Raw genomic sequence first — 15,353 nt, forward strand, 5'->3', positions numbered from 1 at the left:
TGGAGAGCCTGCAGAGAGATTAGATAGTTTAGGGGAATGGGCAAAGAAGTAGCAAGTGAAATACAATGTTGGAAAGTGTATGGTCATGCACTTTGGTGGAAGAAATATACGAGCAGACTATTATTTGGATGGGGGAGAATTCAAAATGCAGAGATGCAAAGGAACACGGGAGTCCTTGTGCAGGATACCTTGAAGTTTAACCTCCAGGTTGAGTCAGTTGTGAAGAAGATGATTGCAATGTTGGCATTCATTTCTAGAGGTATAGAATATAAGAGCAGGAATGTGATGTTGAGGCTCTGTAAGGCACTCGTGAGACCACACTTGGGATATTGTGTGCAGTTTTGGGCTCTTTATTTTAGCAACGATATACTGACATTGGAGAGGGTTCAGAGAAGTTTCACGAGAATGATTCCAGGATTGAAAGGGTCACTGTATGAGGAACATCTAGCAACTCTTGGGCTGTATTCCCCGGAGTTCAGAAGAATGAGGGGGGATCTCATAGAAGCATTCCGTATGTTAAAAGGCCTGAACAGATGAGATATGGCAAAGTTATTTCCCATGTTAGAGGATTCTAGGAGAAGAGTGCATGATTTAGAACTGAGATGCAGAGAAATTACTTTAGTCAGAGGGTGGTAAATCTGTGGAATTTGTTGCCATGAGCAGTTGTGGAGGCCAAATCATTGGGTGTTTTTAAGGCAGAGATGGATAGGTTCTTGATTAGCCAGAGCATGGGGAGAAAGCAGGGGAGTGGGGATGACTAGAGGGATTGGATCAGCGATGACTGAATGGCGGAGCAGACTCGATGGGCCAAATGGGCGACTTCTGCTCCTATATCTTAAAGTCTTCTGGTCTAATTTCCTGCAGAAGTAATATGATCATGTTGTTCTGGGAGTTCCTGATGTTGGGTCAGTCCCAGGACCATTGGGTTTTACTGTCAGAGCTCTGAACTTGGATAGCATCGCAAACAATTACTGACCCTCATCTTTGAGGGATCTCAACTACCTCAACAGCAACCACTGATTCTGCTGGAGCTGATTTTTCTTCCCCCTCTCCCCTCACACCCTCCGTTGAACTGACTGATTCTCTGTTTTAGTTTTGTCATCTAAGTGAGTGTGGTGTAGATCGGCCATGGGTTAAACATGTCCCATTGAATGACCTGAGCAGCTAAATGACAACTCCCGTGCCAACGTTCTGCATCGCTGTAATAAAAACTGACTGAGCGGGCAATGTTCTCCAGGTCAGGCAGCATCTGGGGAGGGTTGGTGTTTCCAATTGACAAGCTTTAGTTAGACTTAGAAGAAGGTGAGAAGGAAACGAGGAAAGTGTGTGATATCAGAATCAGAATCAGGTTTATTATCACCAGCATGTGTCGTGAGATTTGTTAATTTAGCAGCAGCAGTTCAATGCCATACATGATATTGAAAAAGGGAAATAAAAGTAAATAAATTACAGTATACGTACATTGAATAGACTGAAAATCAGGCAAAAAGCAGAAATAATATATATTAAAAAAGTGAGGTAATGTTCAAGGGTTCAATGTCCATTTTGGAATCGGATGGCAGAGGAGGAGAAACTGTTCCTGAATTGTTGAGTGTGTGTCTTCAGGCTTCTGTACCTGCTAGCTGATGGTAACAGTGATGAACAAGAGAATTTTGGGGTTTTGGCCAAAGCACAGCTGGTAATTGTCACCCCTGTAACAGAGTGACATCTGTGACTCTCAGAGTCCATCATTTAATTACAATATTATAATGGTCCAGACACAGAGACATCACAGTGTCTGATCATGGATATGCCAAGTTTATTGTCACTGGGTTAGTATCTTGGAATCCTGACCCAGCGTCGTCATGAGAACAACAGAGGTTCCAGTGGGAGGCTCACCATCCCCCTGTCAGGGTAAACGGACAGGGAATATCTGTGGCTTTACCAGCATCACCCACATTCTCAGAACCAGTGTGGAGGAAGTGTTGCACGTTGAGAGATCTCCACTTTTGGATGAGACATTAAGCCAGAGTCCCATCTGCCTTCTTCAGGAAGGTGTAAATGATCCTTTGGTGTTATTTCCAAAAGGGCAAAGGATTTCTCCCCAGTATCGGAAAAATAATTCTGTTTACCAACATCACAAAGCCAGCTTTTACATGACTGTTCAGCCTTACTCAGTACAAACTGAGTCTCATTCCCTCCAACAGTGACTGCACTTAAAGTACTTCACTGTCTGGACCAGAGACTGGTAAAAGATGCTGTGAGATTACAGGTTCTGTTTCTCACATGGAGAAGTTCACTCTGCCCCCGCTCACAGGAGTTGGCTGAATTTTTCAGTTCCTGTGTGATGTCGTTGAAACGATATGAAGAATGTAAAGAGCTGTCAGACGCATTCCTGTTCCTGGCATGATGCAACATCAGACCCTGATATCTGAAATAAAGTCGCTGGTGACAATAAGTCTGATGTGCAGGTGTCAGTCAGCTGTCTGGGCATCAACCTGCCCTTCACAAGGAGACTTTCTCTCCTCGAATGTGCCCCTGACCAGATTGTTGATATCAGCCTGAGTTCCTCTGGCTAAATGAGTGGGAGAACTTTTGTGACAAAATGTGGAATCGAGCCAGAGGTTGAGAGTTTCAGTGACTTTCCAGTGAAATTGTGGGGTAACTCCATAACCAATTGTTGTGGAAGTTGGGAAAATCAAACTCTGGATCATGTGGGTCAGTGTAGTGCACTCCCGGAGGAGTGGCCATTGCAACACCAGAAGGAGCAGCTGGTGCAGAATATTGGCAGGAGGTGACCTGGAAAGATTGGACTGGAGACCTCTGAGGACAACTGATCAGGGTCGTGAATTGTCTGTTCCAGGTTTCCCACCGTACAGGACATGCAGTCGATAAGACTGGGCAGAGGTTGGCACATGCCCGTCCCCGCAGGATGAAAGTGGAACAGTTTGGTTGTTTGCAACATTGTGCAGCTGTTGTGGTCATTTCTCTGGTGAACTATTACATGTTTTCTTATTTGAATTTATTTTTACTTGCAGGTGATTCCATCAAGGACGTTTTAATTGATGGCTTATGGACAGTTCTCCTGATTTTTCCAGTCATAGGTGTTATATGTTTGTCACACTTGATCTGGAAGTATCCTCAAAAAGGTTTGTGACTTTGTGTGATTTGCCTGTGGGATAAACTCCAGACATCTCTGCAAGTAATTTGTGACTAATTTTAACACTGACATTAATGAAATGAAAAACTTGAACAATCAACACCATGTCCCCATCACAGACGCTCCCTACCCCTCCGACACACTGTGACTTGTAGGATGAAACTGCATCATTTTTTACCCAGTTGTGAAGTGATGCTTCACAGTGATAACATCTCTTACCTGACTCCAGAGGGGTCTTTAGAAGAAGTTGGCTTGAGAATAGAATCAATGTTTGTACAGTAAACGCCCCCGGCTGTTTCACAGGCAAATGACCAAATGAAGTCTGTCACCAAGCCAAGTAAAGCAAGATGAGGGCAGATGACCCCAGGCTCGGTCAGACAGTGGGGTATCAGAGAAAAGCTTGAAGGATTAAGGAAAGGGGGTGAGCTTTAGTGGGGTAAATTCAGAGATAAAGAACAATTTGCTGAAAGCACAAAGATCAAGCTTGCTGAGAAGGAGGGGATTAGAACAAAAATATAAAGGTTTATAGACTGCAGAGAGGAAGGGGAAGCGAGTTGGAAAATCAAAGAGGTTTCTGGAAGTATTGATGAGCATTGAGCTGTAATCTGAGTGAGAACCAGTGTCGGGCAACAAATCTGAGAAAATGACAATCACCAGGGAAGAAATACTGAGTCAGTTGTTGGAGCTGCCATCCGACAAGTTGGATATCCAGATGGACTTCATCCTGGGGTCTAAAAGAGGCAGCTAATGACATACTTCATGCAGCAATTTAAATGTTCTCCCTATTCTGAAAAGTTTCTATTAAATTGGACAACGGCAAACGTGATTGCTTTATACAAAGATAACAAGAAATGGCAGGAGAGTATGGGTGAGGGTGATGTGTGGGTGTGAAACTTGGCATGGAGTTGGGTTAGAATATAGAGACAGATGAATCTGGAGACAGATACAATTTTCAGTACTGGAGTGAAGGGTAACATTTCGAAGGGTTGATCCTGTGGGCAGATTGAAGAAAGGAAGCTGCAGAGACAGATGTATGATCTCGATCACAACCATAATGGCATAATGATAAGTTGCTGCAGAAGTTAAAGGATGGAACTAAGGCATTATTTCTATATTTAGGATAATCTTTCAACTGGCAATTTGGTCAAGATTAGAACCTGGGGTGATGTTCAGCAGGAAACAGCCAGATCTATTGACTGTTGGTTCAGCCAAATTTTCAGGCAGGACTAGATCTCTCAAACTTGAGTGAATGGAGCTGGAAGATGTGTCAATGGGGAATGACGGGTGAGAGAGATTTGAACAGGGTGGGAATATGGGGAGGGAGCAAAACAAGAGGTCAACTCAGCACCACTTTCTCAAGAGCAACTGAACATGAACAATAAACACTAGACCCAGCAGCAACACCTGAATGAATCACAGTTAGGTTTATTATCACTGACATATCGAGTGAAATTTGTCGATTTGTGGCAGCAGTACAGGACAAGAAATAAAAATTGCTCTGAGTTAGAAAAGTAACTGAACAGTGGAAAATGAATTAAAGGAGACACAGGATGAAGGAGAGGAATTCCGAGGATCTAAATCACCAATTAACAGTGAATTTCCCCGGCATCCTCTGCCCACGTCTACATAAAGTGTTCCAGCATGTGGACTGTTCAGCCTGCACCCTCGTGGAGTTCAGTTTTCAATTTGAACCAGAACACTGTCCGATGCCATTGAACAGCTGGAAACAGTGATGTCGTGATTCTCTGCATCAGAACAGGCTGTACTGTCAGACATGGAACTCAGTCACTGGCAAAATGTTTAATTACAGTCCTCCAGGTCACTGGGATAATTCAGCAGAACTGATTTTCAGTGGCCTGATATCCCATCCACTGGATGTACACACGGACAAACTACAGAGTACCTGTCATTTCCACATGTGATGCCTGTGGTCAGTAAGTTATCAAATGTAGTGTTTCCAGAGGGAGCCAGAAGATGCTTTTGGTCCCTCTCTGGTCTCTCCACGTGTTGCCAATGTGTGAGAGCTCTCTGAACCTCCTTCAGTCCAATGCTTGAATGTCTGGTCCAGTTCTGAGCTGGTTGATTGCCTCACGTTAGGACACTGAATATCACAATGAACCTGACCAAGCCCGGCTTCATCTCTGTTCACTGCGGCACTTCATTGACGCAAGTTTTGAATAAGTTGTGTAGATTGTAACTCAGGGGGATTACTACCATCAGGGAGGAGGCACAGGAGCCTGAAGACACACATTCAATGATTCAGGAACAGCTTCTTCCCCTCTGTCATCAGATTTCTGAACAGTCCGTGAACCCATGATGACAACCTCACTATTTTTGCTCTTTTTGTATGACTATACATCTCATTGTAATTTATAGTCTATTTTATTTATTACACTGTACAGTTGCCACCAAACAACAAATTTCATGATATTTGTCAGTGAAATTGATTCTCATATCTGATTCTGAGGATTTCAAATAGTTACAATTTCTTTTTTTTAGTGTTTCTGTTCCTCGGAGGTTACCTTAATCTGATATTCTTACTTGGCATTTCTGTCAGCAATTTGACTCCAGGTAAGTGCTTGAACATTATTCTGTATTTACATGAAATGATGTACTTGGTACTGAGCAGAGGGATAGAATGAAGTGTCTCTGTCAGAACATTGTGAACTGCTTCATCTGGACCACAAACACATACAGTCCTTGGCCCCACAGCTGAGGACGGGGAAACCTGCTGGAGGTTTAAATATCTGAATGTCCATTTTAGTTTAAATCTCTGTTCAGAACAACTGGCCACACAAAATTTCAGACAATTATCAAAAAGCTATGGAAAGTCAGGTTGTGTTTCTGAACATAATATCAGGGCATGTCCTTCCTTTCTGGACTCGGTATTGAATTCAGTAACATTAGGTAACTTGCTTTCTCTGTTTATCTTTGTCAGAACTAGTCATTTCTGCCAGTCATCCATCTGACATTACCTCATGTTTTCTCTCTCTATTGACAAGGCATGTCCTACAGCCCTGTTATTTGTGATGTGTGACATTGACAAAGAAGCTTTATGTGCTTCTAATTGCAACAATAACTCAGCGTATCAGGGATATTCCCTTTGATCCACCCACTCCTGCCCTGTTGTCTCTGTAACAGAGTGAAAGAGAAATACAGCACATAAACAGGCTTTTTGGCCCATCTAGTCCATGCTGAGCCATTTAAACTGCCTGCTTCCATCAAGCTGCACTGGGTCCATTGACCTCAGTACCCCTACCATCCATGTACCTCTCCAAACTTCTCCTAAAGGCAGAAATCATTGTTGCATGTGTCACTTGCTCTGGCAGCTTGTTCCACACTCTCGCGACCCTCTGAGTGAAGAAGTTTCCCTTCATGTTCCCCTTACTCCTTTCACCATTAATCCATGACCTCTGGTTGAAATTACATCCAACCTCAATGAAAAAAGCCTGAAATTATCCGTTCATAACTTTGCATACGTATATCAAATCTCCTCTGTCTTCTAGTCTCCAAGGAATAAGGTCCAAACCTTTTCAATCTTTCCATTTAACCCAGGTCCTCCAGACCCAGCAACATCCTTATAAAATTTCTCTGTACTCTCTCAACCTTATTTACAACTATCCTGTAGGTAGGAGACCAAAACTGCACTGTACTCCAAATTATACCTCCCAAATGTCTAGTACAACTTCAACATAACATCCCATCTCCTACACTCAATACCCTGATTTATGAAGGTCAATGTGCCAAAAGCTTTCTTGATGACCCCATCAATCTGTGATACCACTTTCAATGAGTTATGGACTTGTATCCCCAGATTCCTTTCATCTACCAAACTCCTCAATGTCTGACTATTCACTGTGTTGATCCTACCAAAGTGCAATACCTCACACTTGTCTGCATTAAATTCTGTCTGACATTTTTCAGCCCATTTTTCCAGCTGGTCCCGATCCCCCTGCAAGACGTGATGGTCTTCCTCGCTGTTCACCGCACCCCCAATATTGCTGTCATCCACAAAGTTGCTGACCCAGTTAACCCCATTATCATCCAGATAGATGATATAGATGACAAATGATGGACCCAACACCAATCCCTCGACACTCCACTGGTCACAGGCCTCCAGTCAGACAGGCAACCATCCACTACCTGTAGTCTGTATAGAATCCATGTAAATTATGCATTTAAGATCTCCTCTATCACTTTTGGCTCCACACATGTATTACCATTCTGATCTTCCAGAGGACCAATTTTGTCACTTGAAATCCTTTTGCTCTGAACATATCTGTAGAGTCCCTCAGGATTCTCCTTCACCTCGTCTGCTAAAGCGACCTCAAGCCTTCTTTTCACCCTCCTGATTTCTTTCTTAACTCTTCTCTCATTTCTTATACTCCATGAGCATCCCATTTGTTCTTACCTGCCTGTATCTACAATGTACCTCTTTCTTTTTCTTAAACAAGGTCACAATATCTCTTGAGAACCAAAGTTCCCCACACCTCTTGTCTTTACCTTTTATTCAGACAGGCACATAACAAGCTTTGTATTCTCAAAAATTTATTTTTGATGGCCTCCCACTTACCAAGTGCACATTTGCCAGAAAACATCCTGTCTGAATCCACACTTACTAGATCTTCTCCTATACCATCAAAATTGGCCTTTCTCCAATTTAGAATCTTAACCTGCAGACCAGACCTATCTTTCTATGACACTATGATTGAAAGCTAAAATCAGCAACTATAACAACCTTATATTTCTTGCAACAGTCTGTGATTTCTCCATAAATTTGTTCCTCTAAATCCCACGGACAGTAACCTGTAATGTGCCCCATTAACGTGTTCACACTTTTCTTATTCCTCAGTTCCACCATAATGCCTCACTAGATGAGTTCTCCAGTCTGGCCTGGCTGAACACTGCCAGGATATTATCCTTGAATAGTAAAATATCCCCTCCTCCTTTAATCCCTCCCGCTCTGTTATGTCTAAAACAACGAAACCCCAGAATATTGAGCTGCCAGTTCTGCCCCTCCTGCAACCAAGTCTCCCTAATGTCTGCAAACTTATTCCCAGGTGTTGATCCATGCTGTGAGCTCATCTGCCTTTCCTGTGATACTTCTTACATTGAAGTATACACAGTTCAGGACATCAGTCGCTCCATGCTCAACCTTTTGATTCCCGTCTGTCCCCACAACCTCTCCACTATCTGTTCTGACACTCTGGTTCCCATCCAGATGCAACTCCAGTTTAACAACTCCTCCTCAACCCCGTGCAGCACTCACAAACCTTCTCAGTCGGATATTAGTCCCCCTCCAGTCCAGGTGCAAACTGTGACTTCTGTACAGGTTCCATTTTCCCTGGAAGAGAGCCCAACGTTCCAAGAATCTGATGCCCTCCCTCCTACACCAACTCCTTAGCCATGTGTTAAACTGTATAATCTTCCTATTTCTGGCTTCATTAACAATCTTGACATCAGTGGTGGGGAAGATGCTGGAGTCAATTATAAAAGTTGATATAACGGCACATTTGGATAGCAGTAACAGGATCGGTCCGAGTCAGCATGGACTTACGAAGGCGAAATCATGCTTGACTAATCTTCTGGAATTTTTTGAGGATGTAACTATGAAAATGGACAAGGGAGAGCCAGTGGATGTAGTGTACCTAGACTTTCAGAAAGCCTTTGATAAGATCCCACATAGGAGATTAGTGGGCAAAATTAAAGCACATGGTATTGGGGGTAGTGTACTCACATGGATAGAAAATTGGTTGGCAGACATGTAACAAAGAGTAGGGATTAAAGGGTCCTTTTCATAATGGCAGGCAGTGACTAGTGGGGTACCGCAAGGCTCGGTGCTGGGACTGCAGCTATTTACAATATACATTAATGATTTAGATGAAGGGATTAAAAGTAACAATAGCATATTTGCAGATGACACAAAGCTGGGTAGTAGTGTGAAATATGAGGAGGATGTTGGGAAAATGTAGGATGACTTGGCCAGGTTGGGTGAGTGGGCAGATGCATGGCAGATGCAGTTTAATGTGGATAAAGGTGAGGTTATCCACTTTGGTGGCAAGAACAGGAAGGCAGATTACTATCTGAATGGTGTCAAGTTAGGAAAAGGGCAAGTACAACGAGATCTAGGTGCCCTTGTTCATCAGTCACTGAAAGTAAGCATGCAGATACAGCAGGCAGTGAAGAAAGCTAATGGCATGTTAGTCTTCATAACAAGGGGAGTTGAGTATAGGAGCAAAGAAGTCCTTCTGCAGTTGTACAAGCCCTGGTGAGACCACACCTGGAGTATTGTGTTCAGTTTTGTCTCCAAACTTGAGGAAGGACATTCTTGCTGTTGAGGGAGTACAGCATAGGTTCACAAGGTTAATTCCCGGGATGGTGGGACTGTCATATGTTGAAAGATTGGAGCGTTTGGGCTTGTATACACTGGAATTTAGATGGATAAGTGGGGATCTAATTGAAACATATAAGATTAAGGGATTGGACATGCTAGAGGCAGGAAAGATGTTCCTGATGTTAGGGGAGTGCAGAACCAGAGGCCACAGTTTAAGAAGAAGAGGTAGGCCATTTAGAACAGAGTTAAGGAAAAACTTTTTGACCCAGAGAATTGAGGATCTATGGAATGCTCTCCCTCAGAAGGCAGTGGAGGCCAATTCTCTGGATGCTTTCAAGAAAGAGTTAGATAAAGCTCTTAAAGATAGCGGAGTCAAGGGATATAGGGAGAAGGCAGGAATGGGGTACTGATTGTGTATGATCAGCCATGATCACATTGAATGGTGGTGCTGGCTAGAAGGGCCGAATGGCCTACTCCTGCACCTACTGTCTATTATCACAACCGTGGAAGTTTTGCCCTTCAGTTTAGCACTGAACTCCTCAACTCACTTTGCAGAATCTTTTCATTCTTCCTACCGACATGGACCACGTCTTCTGGCTGTTCACCCTCCCACTTAAGAATGCTGAGGACTCAATTCAAGATGTCCTGGACCCAGACACCCAGGAGGCATCATAACATCTGGGAATCTCACTCTTGTCCACAGAACCACCTTTCTGTTCCCTAACAAATGAATCCCCTGTCACCACAGCTCACCCCTTCTTCCCCACTTCCCTCCTGAGTTACAGAGCCAGACTCCGTGCCAGAGACCTGACCGCTGTTATTGTCCTCTGCTACCTCATCTCCCCCCGACCTGACCGCTGTTATTGTCCTCTGCTAACTCATCTCTCCCCCCACCCCGCAAACAGTATCCAAGTGGTGAACCTGTTGTTGATGAGATTGGCCACAGTGGTACTCTGCACTGGCTGTTTAATCCCTTTCCCCATCCTGACTGTCACCCAATTTCCGGTGTTCTCCAGCTTGGGTGTAACTACTTCTCGTTATGAACTACCTATCAACCCTTCAGCCTCCCGAATGATCTGGAGTTCTTCCAGTTCCAGCTCCAAATCCTTAACACAGAGTGTGAGAAGCTGTAGCTGGAAGAATTTCTCACAGGTGTAGTTGTCAGTGACACTGGAGGTCTCCCTGACTTCCCACATTCCGCAAGAGGAGCATTCCACTATCCTGCCTGGCATCTCTACTGTTCCTAACTGAGCAACCATAAAGAAGGAAAAACAATAAAATGTGTGGGGGGGGGGGGAACTCTACCTGTAGCTTTGTTTTTGCCGTCTTTGACTGAGGCCTTGAAGATCTAAAGCCTCAAAATCTCCACTCTAACTCTGACCACTCCAATGATGGCCGCTCTGCTAGCCACTGCCTCACTCTAATTTGTTCATGCCAATGGATCCTGAATTCTGGTTGGGCGCTGCCCAAATTACCAAACTGCCATGAGACACTGCATTTTCTGCACAATGGGTGGACGGGAGTGAACCGTGTCTTCTCAAGCGTCCAGTCTCTCTGATAGGTCGCTGCTCAAATGACTATCTAAAGTCATTCTCCCTATTCTGAGAGTGTCTAGGACCTGCAATATTAACTCTGTTTCATCTTCCACAGATGCTACACAAACTGCTGTGTGTTTTCAACATTTTTTATTAAAGGCAGAGCTGATGGACTCTAAATAGCGAATATCTAAAAGCACCAGTGATACAATCCCCGTGGGGGAGCAAAGTTTCTAATTATCGATTAATATAATTTCATGAACAAGAATTGAAATTCATCAAAACTGGAGGAAATGCAAGTTCCAATGAGGGAATTCGGACTGTACAATAGGATATCGATAGATTGAATGAGTGGGTGATAACTCAGCACATGGAGTTTAACACAGGAAAGTGTGAGGTGGGGTCCTTGAGTAAGAGGAATCAGACTGTAATGTCAATGGAGAGGAATTGTAAATGAGTGAATTGCAGAGGGATCAAGCTGCTCTTGTAAAGGAATCACAAAAGATCTGGTGCAGCAAGTAACTAGGAACAGGAGTGACATATTAACCTTCATTGCAAGGGATTTGGAGTTTAGACATGGGTAAGTCTTGTTACAGTTGTGCAGCGTGTTGGAGACCGCACAGTTCTGGTCCCCTTGTTTAAACACAATTGCACCGACACTGCAGGCAGTCCAAAAGTGATCCATAAGGGTCATTCCTGGGGTGAGTGGCTTTTCCCAACACAAGCAACTGATAGGTGTTTAAAGAAGAGATGGATAAATATTTGAAAGATTGGGGAATTTGGGATTGTGTGGGACTGGGACAGAATTGGCAGCTCTCCTGCTCATTTTTCTGGTGTATTGTTGCATGTTTGCTGATTTGAATGTATTTGTAATTGCAGGTTTTTACAGCAAGGACACTGTCACAATTGCTGTGTCAATCACAATGGTGGTGTTGCTTGTAGTGGTTTTTATTTCATTGCTGATTCTTTGGTGGAAAGCACGTCGGTATTACAGTAAGTGTTATTGTCTACACTTGTGTTTAACTGTAATTTCCTTGGAGAGATGATTGAAGTGTAATTTTAAGAGAAAAATCACATCTCCGGCCCCCAGTCTGGGTACATATAACCATATAACAATTACAGCATGGAAACAGGCCATCTCGGCCCTTCTAGTCCATGCCGAAACGTGCCCCTGAGACATGAGGGATGAAGTTCCTCTGTACTTTTGTTCAGTTGTGGAGTGGTGACCACTCCTCACTACACACACGTGGCTCCTCCATGGAGAGAGTTAGGAGCACCAAGTTCGAATATTTATGCACCAAATGAAAATGATGTAACATTTATACAGGAGGTCTTTTTGAATTTAGCTAATGCACATGACAAAATATTAATAGGTGGAGATTTTAATTTTGTCTAGATCCAGTTTTAGACAGATCAACAAAGGCTGTTACAAAATCAAAAGTAGTAAAATTAACTCTATCGTTGATGAAAGACTTAAATTTGATTGATATATGGAGAAGAATCAATCCAAAAGAAAGAGATTATTCATTTTATTCAAATAGACATAAAACATACTCAAGGATAGATTTTTTCCTATTATCAACGAATATTCAAGATAGAGTGAAAAATGTGGAATATAAAGCAAGAATATTGTCTGATCACTCTCCTTTAATAATGACAATGATAATGATAGATAAAGAATCAATTTATAGATGGAGATTTAATTCAATGTTACTAAAATGTCAAGATTTTTGTGATTTTATGAAAAAGCAGATTCAGTTCTTTTTAGATACAAATTTACATTCAGTTGATGATAAATTTATATTGTGGGAAGCAATGAAGGCATATTTGAGAGGTCAGATAATAAGTTATACTTCTAAAATTAAGAAGGAATATATGATAGAAGTAGATCAATTGGAAAAAGAGATTATAAAATTAGAAAAAGAATCTCAAAGAAATATGACAGAAGAAAAACGAAGACAACTTATTAATAAGAAGTTAAAATATAATACACTCCAGACATATCGAACAGAAAAAGCAATTATGAGAATTAAACAGAGATATTATGAACTAGGTGAAAGATCACATAAGGTCCTTGCATGGCAGTTAAAAACAGACCAGACTTCTAAAACAATAAATGCAATTCGAACAAAAGTAAATAAAATTACATATAAACCTCTAGAAATTAATGAGGCTTGTAAGAATTTTTATTCTGAGTTGTATAAATCAGAAGCAAAAAATGATGATGTCAAGATAGAAAGATTTTTATCGCAAGTAACTCTTCCAAAATTAAATATGGAAGAACAGAATGGATTAGGTATGCCTTTTACATTGAAGGAGGTTGAAGAAGCTCTGGGATCACTTCAAAGTAATAAATCTCCAGAAGAAGATGGTTTTCCACCTGAGTTTTATAAAAAATTTAAAGATTTATTAATTCCTCCTTTTATGGAGTTAATACATCAAGCAGAAAGAACGCATAAACTTCCAGAATCTTTTTCAACAGCTATTTTAATAGTATTGCCAAAAAAAGATAGAGACCTTTTAAAACCAGCATCATATAGACCCATTTCTTTATTAAACACTGATTATAAAGTAATAGCAAAAATCTTATCTAATAGATTATCTAAATGCTTACCAAAATCAGTGCATATGGATCAAACAGGATTTATTAAAAATAGACAATCGGCAGATAATGTAACCCGTTTACTTAGTATAATCCATCTAGTGCAAAAGAGGGAGGAAGCGAGTGTGGCAGTTGCTTTAGATGCAGAAAAAGCATTTGATAGATTGGAATGGGATTTTTTATTTAAGGTATTGGAAAAATATGGATTAGGAACATTATTTATAAAATGGATTAAAACCTTAAATACTAATCCCAAAGCTAAAGTAGTGACAAATGGTCAAATTTCAACATCATTTCAGTTAACAAGATCAACTAGGCAAGGTTGTCCATTATCACCTGCTTTGTTTGTGTTGGCAATAGAGCCATTAGCTGAATTAATTAGAATGGACTCAGATATTAAGGGTTTCAGAGTTAATCAGGAAGAATACAAGATTAACTTATTTGCTGATGATGTTTTACTTTATTTAATAGATCCATTACATTCATTACGCAAATTATCTTATAGATAAGAAGAATATGGGAAAATATCAGGTTACAAAATAAATTGGGATAAAAGTGAAATTTTACCTCTTACTAATGGAGATTATAGTCAATGTCGATTAATAACTCAATTTAGATGGCTGGCAAGTGGTATAAAATATTTAGGTATAAGAGTTGATAATGACATGAAAGACCTATACAAATTAAATTATTCACCACTTTTGAAAAAAAATTTAGGAAGGTCTTGATAAATGGATGGTATTACCAATAACATTAGTAGGTAGAGTAAATACTATAAAAATGAATATATTCCCTAGACTACAATATTTATTTCAATCATTACCAATACAATTACCCCAGAAGTTTTTTCAAGAGTTAAACAAATATGTGAGGAGGTTTCTCTGGAAAGGTAAGATGTCAAGAATATCGTTGGAAAAATTGACATGGAAATTTGATCTAGGACGGTTACAACTTCCAAATTTTAAGAATTATTATAAAGCAAATCAACTTAGATTAATTGCATCTTTTTTCGAGAAAGATAAACCGGCATGAATTAGAATAGAACTAGATAAAATAGGAGAAAACGTACCAGAAGATTTTATATATAAATAGGAATCTAAATGGATATGGGAAAAGAAAGAATCTCTTATATTAAAACATTTGATTGACTTATGGAATAAGATAAATGTTGATGATGAGACAAAAAAATCTTTATTAGCAAAGAGATCTTTAATTCAAAATAGACTTATTCCTTTTACAATGGACAATCAACTTTTATATAATTGGTTTCAAAAAGGGATTAGATATATAGGAGATTGTTTTGAAGGAGGTATATTAATGTCATTTGATCAATTAAAGAATAAATATAAAGTATCAAATAACTCTTTATTTTGTTACTTTCAACGAAGGGCTTATTTAAGAGAAAAATTAGGTCAAACAAAGTTATTGCCGAAATCTAACAAAATAGAAATTTTAATTCAAAAAGATTAAAAAATTTATATCTTGTATGTATAATTTGATTCAAAAACAGTAAACAAGTCCATAAGTCAAGACAAAAATGGGAAAGTGATTTTTTAATATTAAAGTTGAAGAAACAAATTGGTCAAGACTATGTCTTGATAGTATGACAAATACAATAAATTATATATTACACCACAAAAAATAAATAAATTAAATTCAAATTTATCTGATCAGTGTTTTCGATGTAACCAAGAAACTGGTACTTTTTTACATTCTACATTGTCTTGTTCTAAAATTCAACCT

The 15,353-nt window shown here is 40.4% G+C and overlaps 1 protein-coding gene across 3 annotated transcripts in view; it reads left to right on the forward strand.

Annotated features, from left to right (window-relative positions):
• LOC132394519 (uncharacterized) overlaps positions 1-15,353 on the forward strand; it is a 180,151-nt gene that overhangs the window by 116,546 nt on the left and 48,252 nt on the right. For all 3 annotated transcript variants that reach the window (XM_059970785.1, XM_059970786.1, XM_059970787.1), the window contains 3 exons: positions 3,018-3,128; positions 5,639-5,710; positions 11,888-12,001. In XM_059970785.1, the coding sequence (XP_059826768.1) occupies positions 3,018-3,128; positions 5,639-5,710; positions 11,888-12,001 (297 nt within the window). The remainder of the gene's footprint in view (positions 1-3,017; positions 3,129-5,638; positions 5,711-11,887; positions 12,002-15,353) is intronic.

Source organism: Hypanus sabinus, chromosome 5 (assembly GCF_030144855.1).
Source record: "Hypanus sabinus isolate sHypSab1 chromosome 5, sHypSab1.hap1, whole genome shotgun sequence".
Lineage (NCBI taxonomy): Eukaryota > Metazoa > Chordata > Chondrichthyes > Myliobatiformes > Dasyatidae > Hypanus > Hypanus sabinus.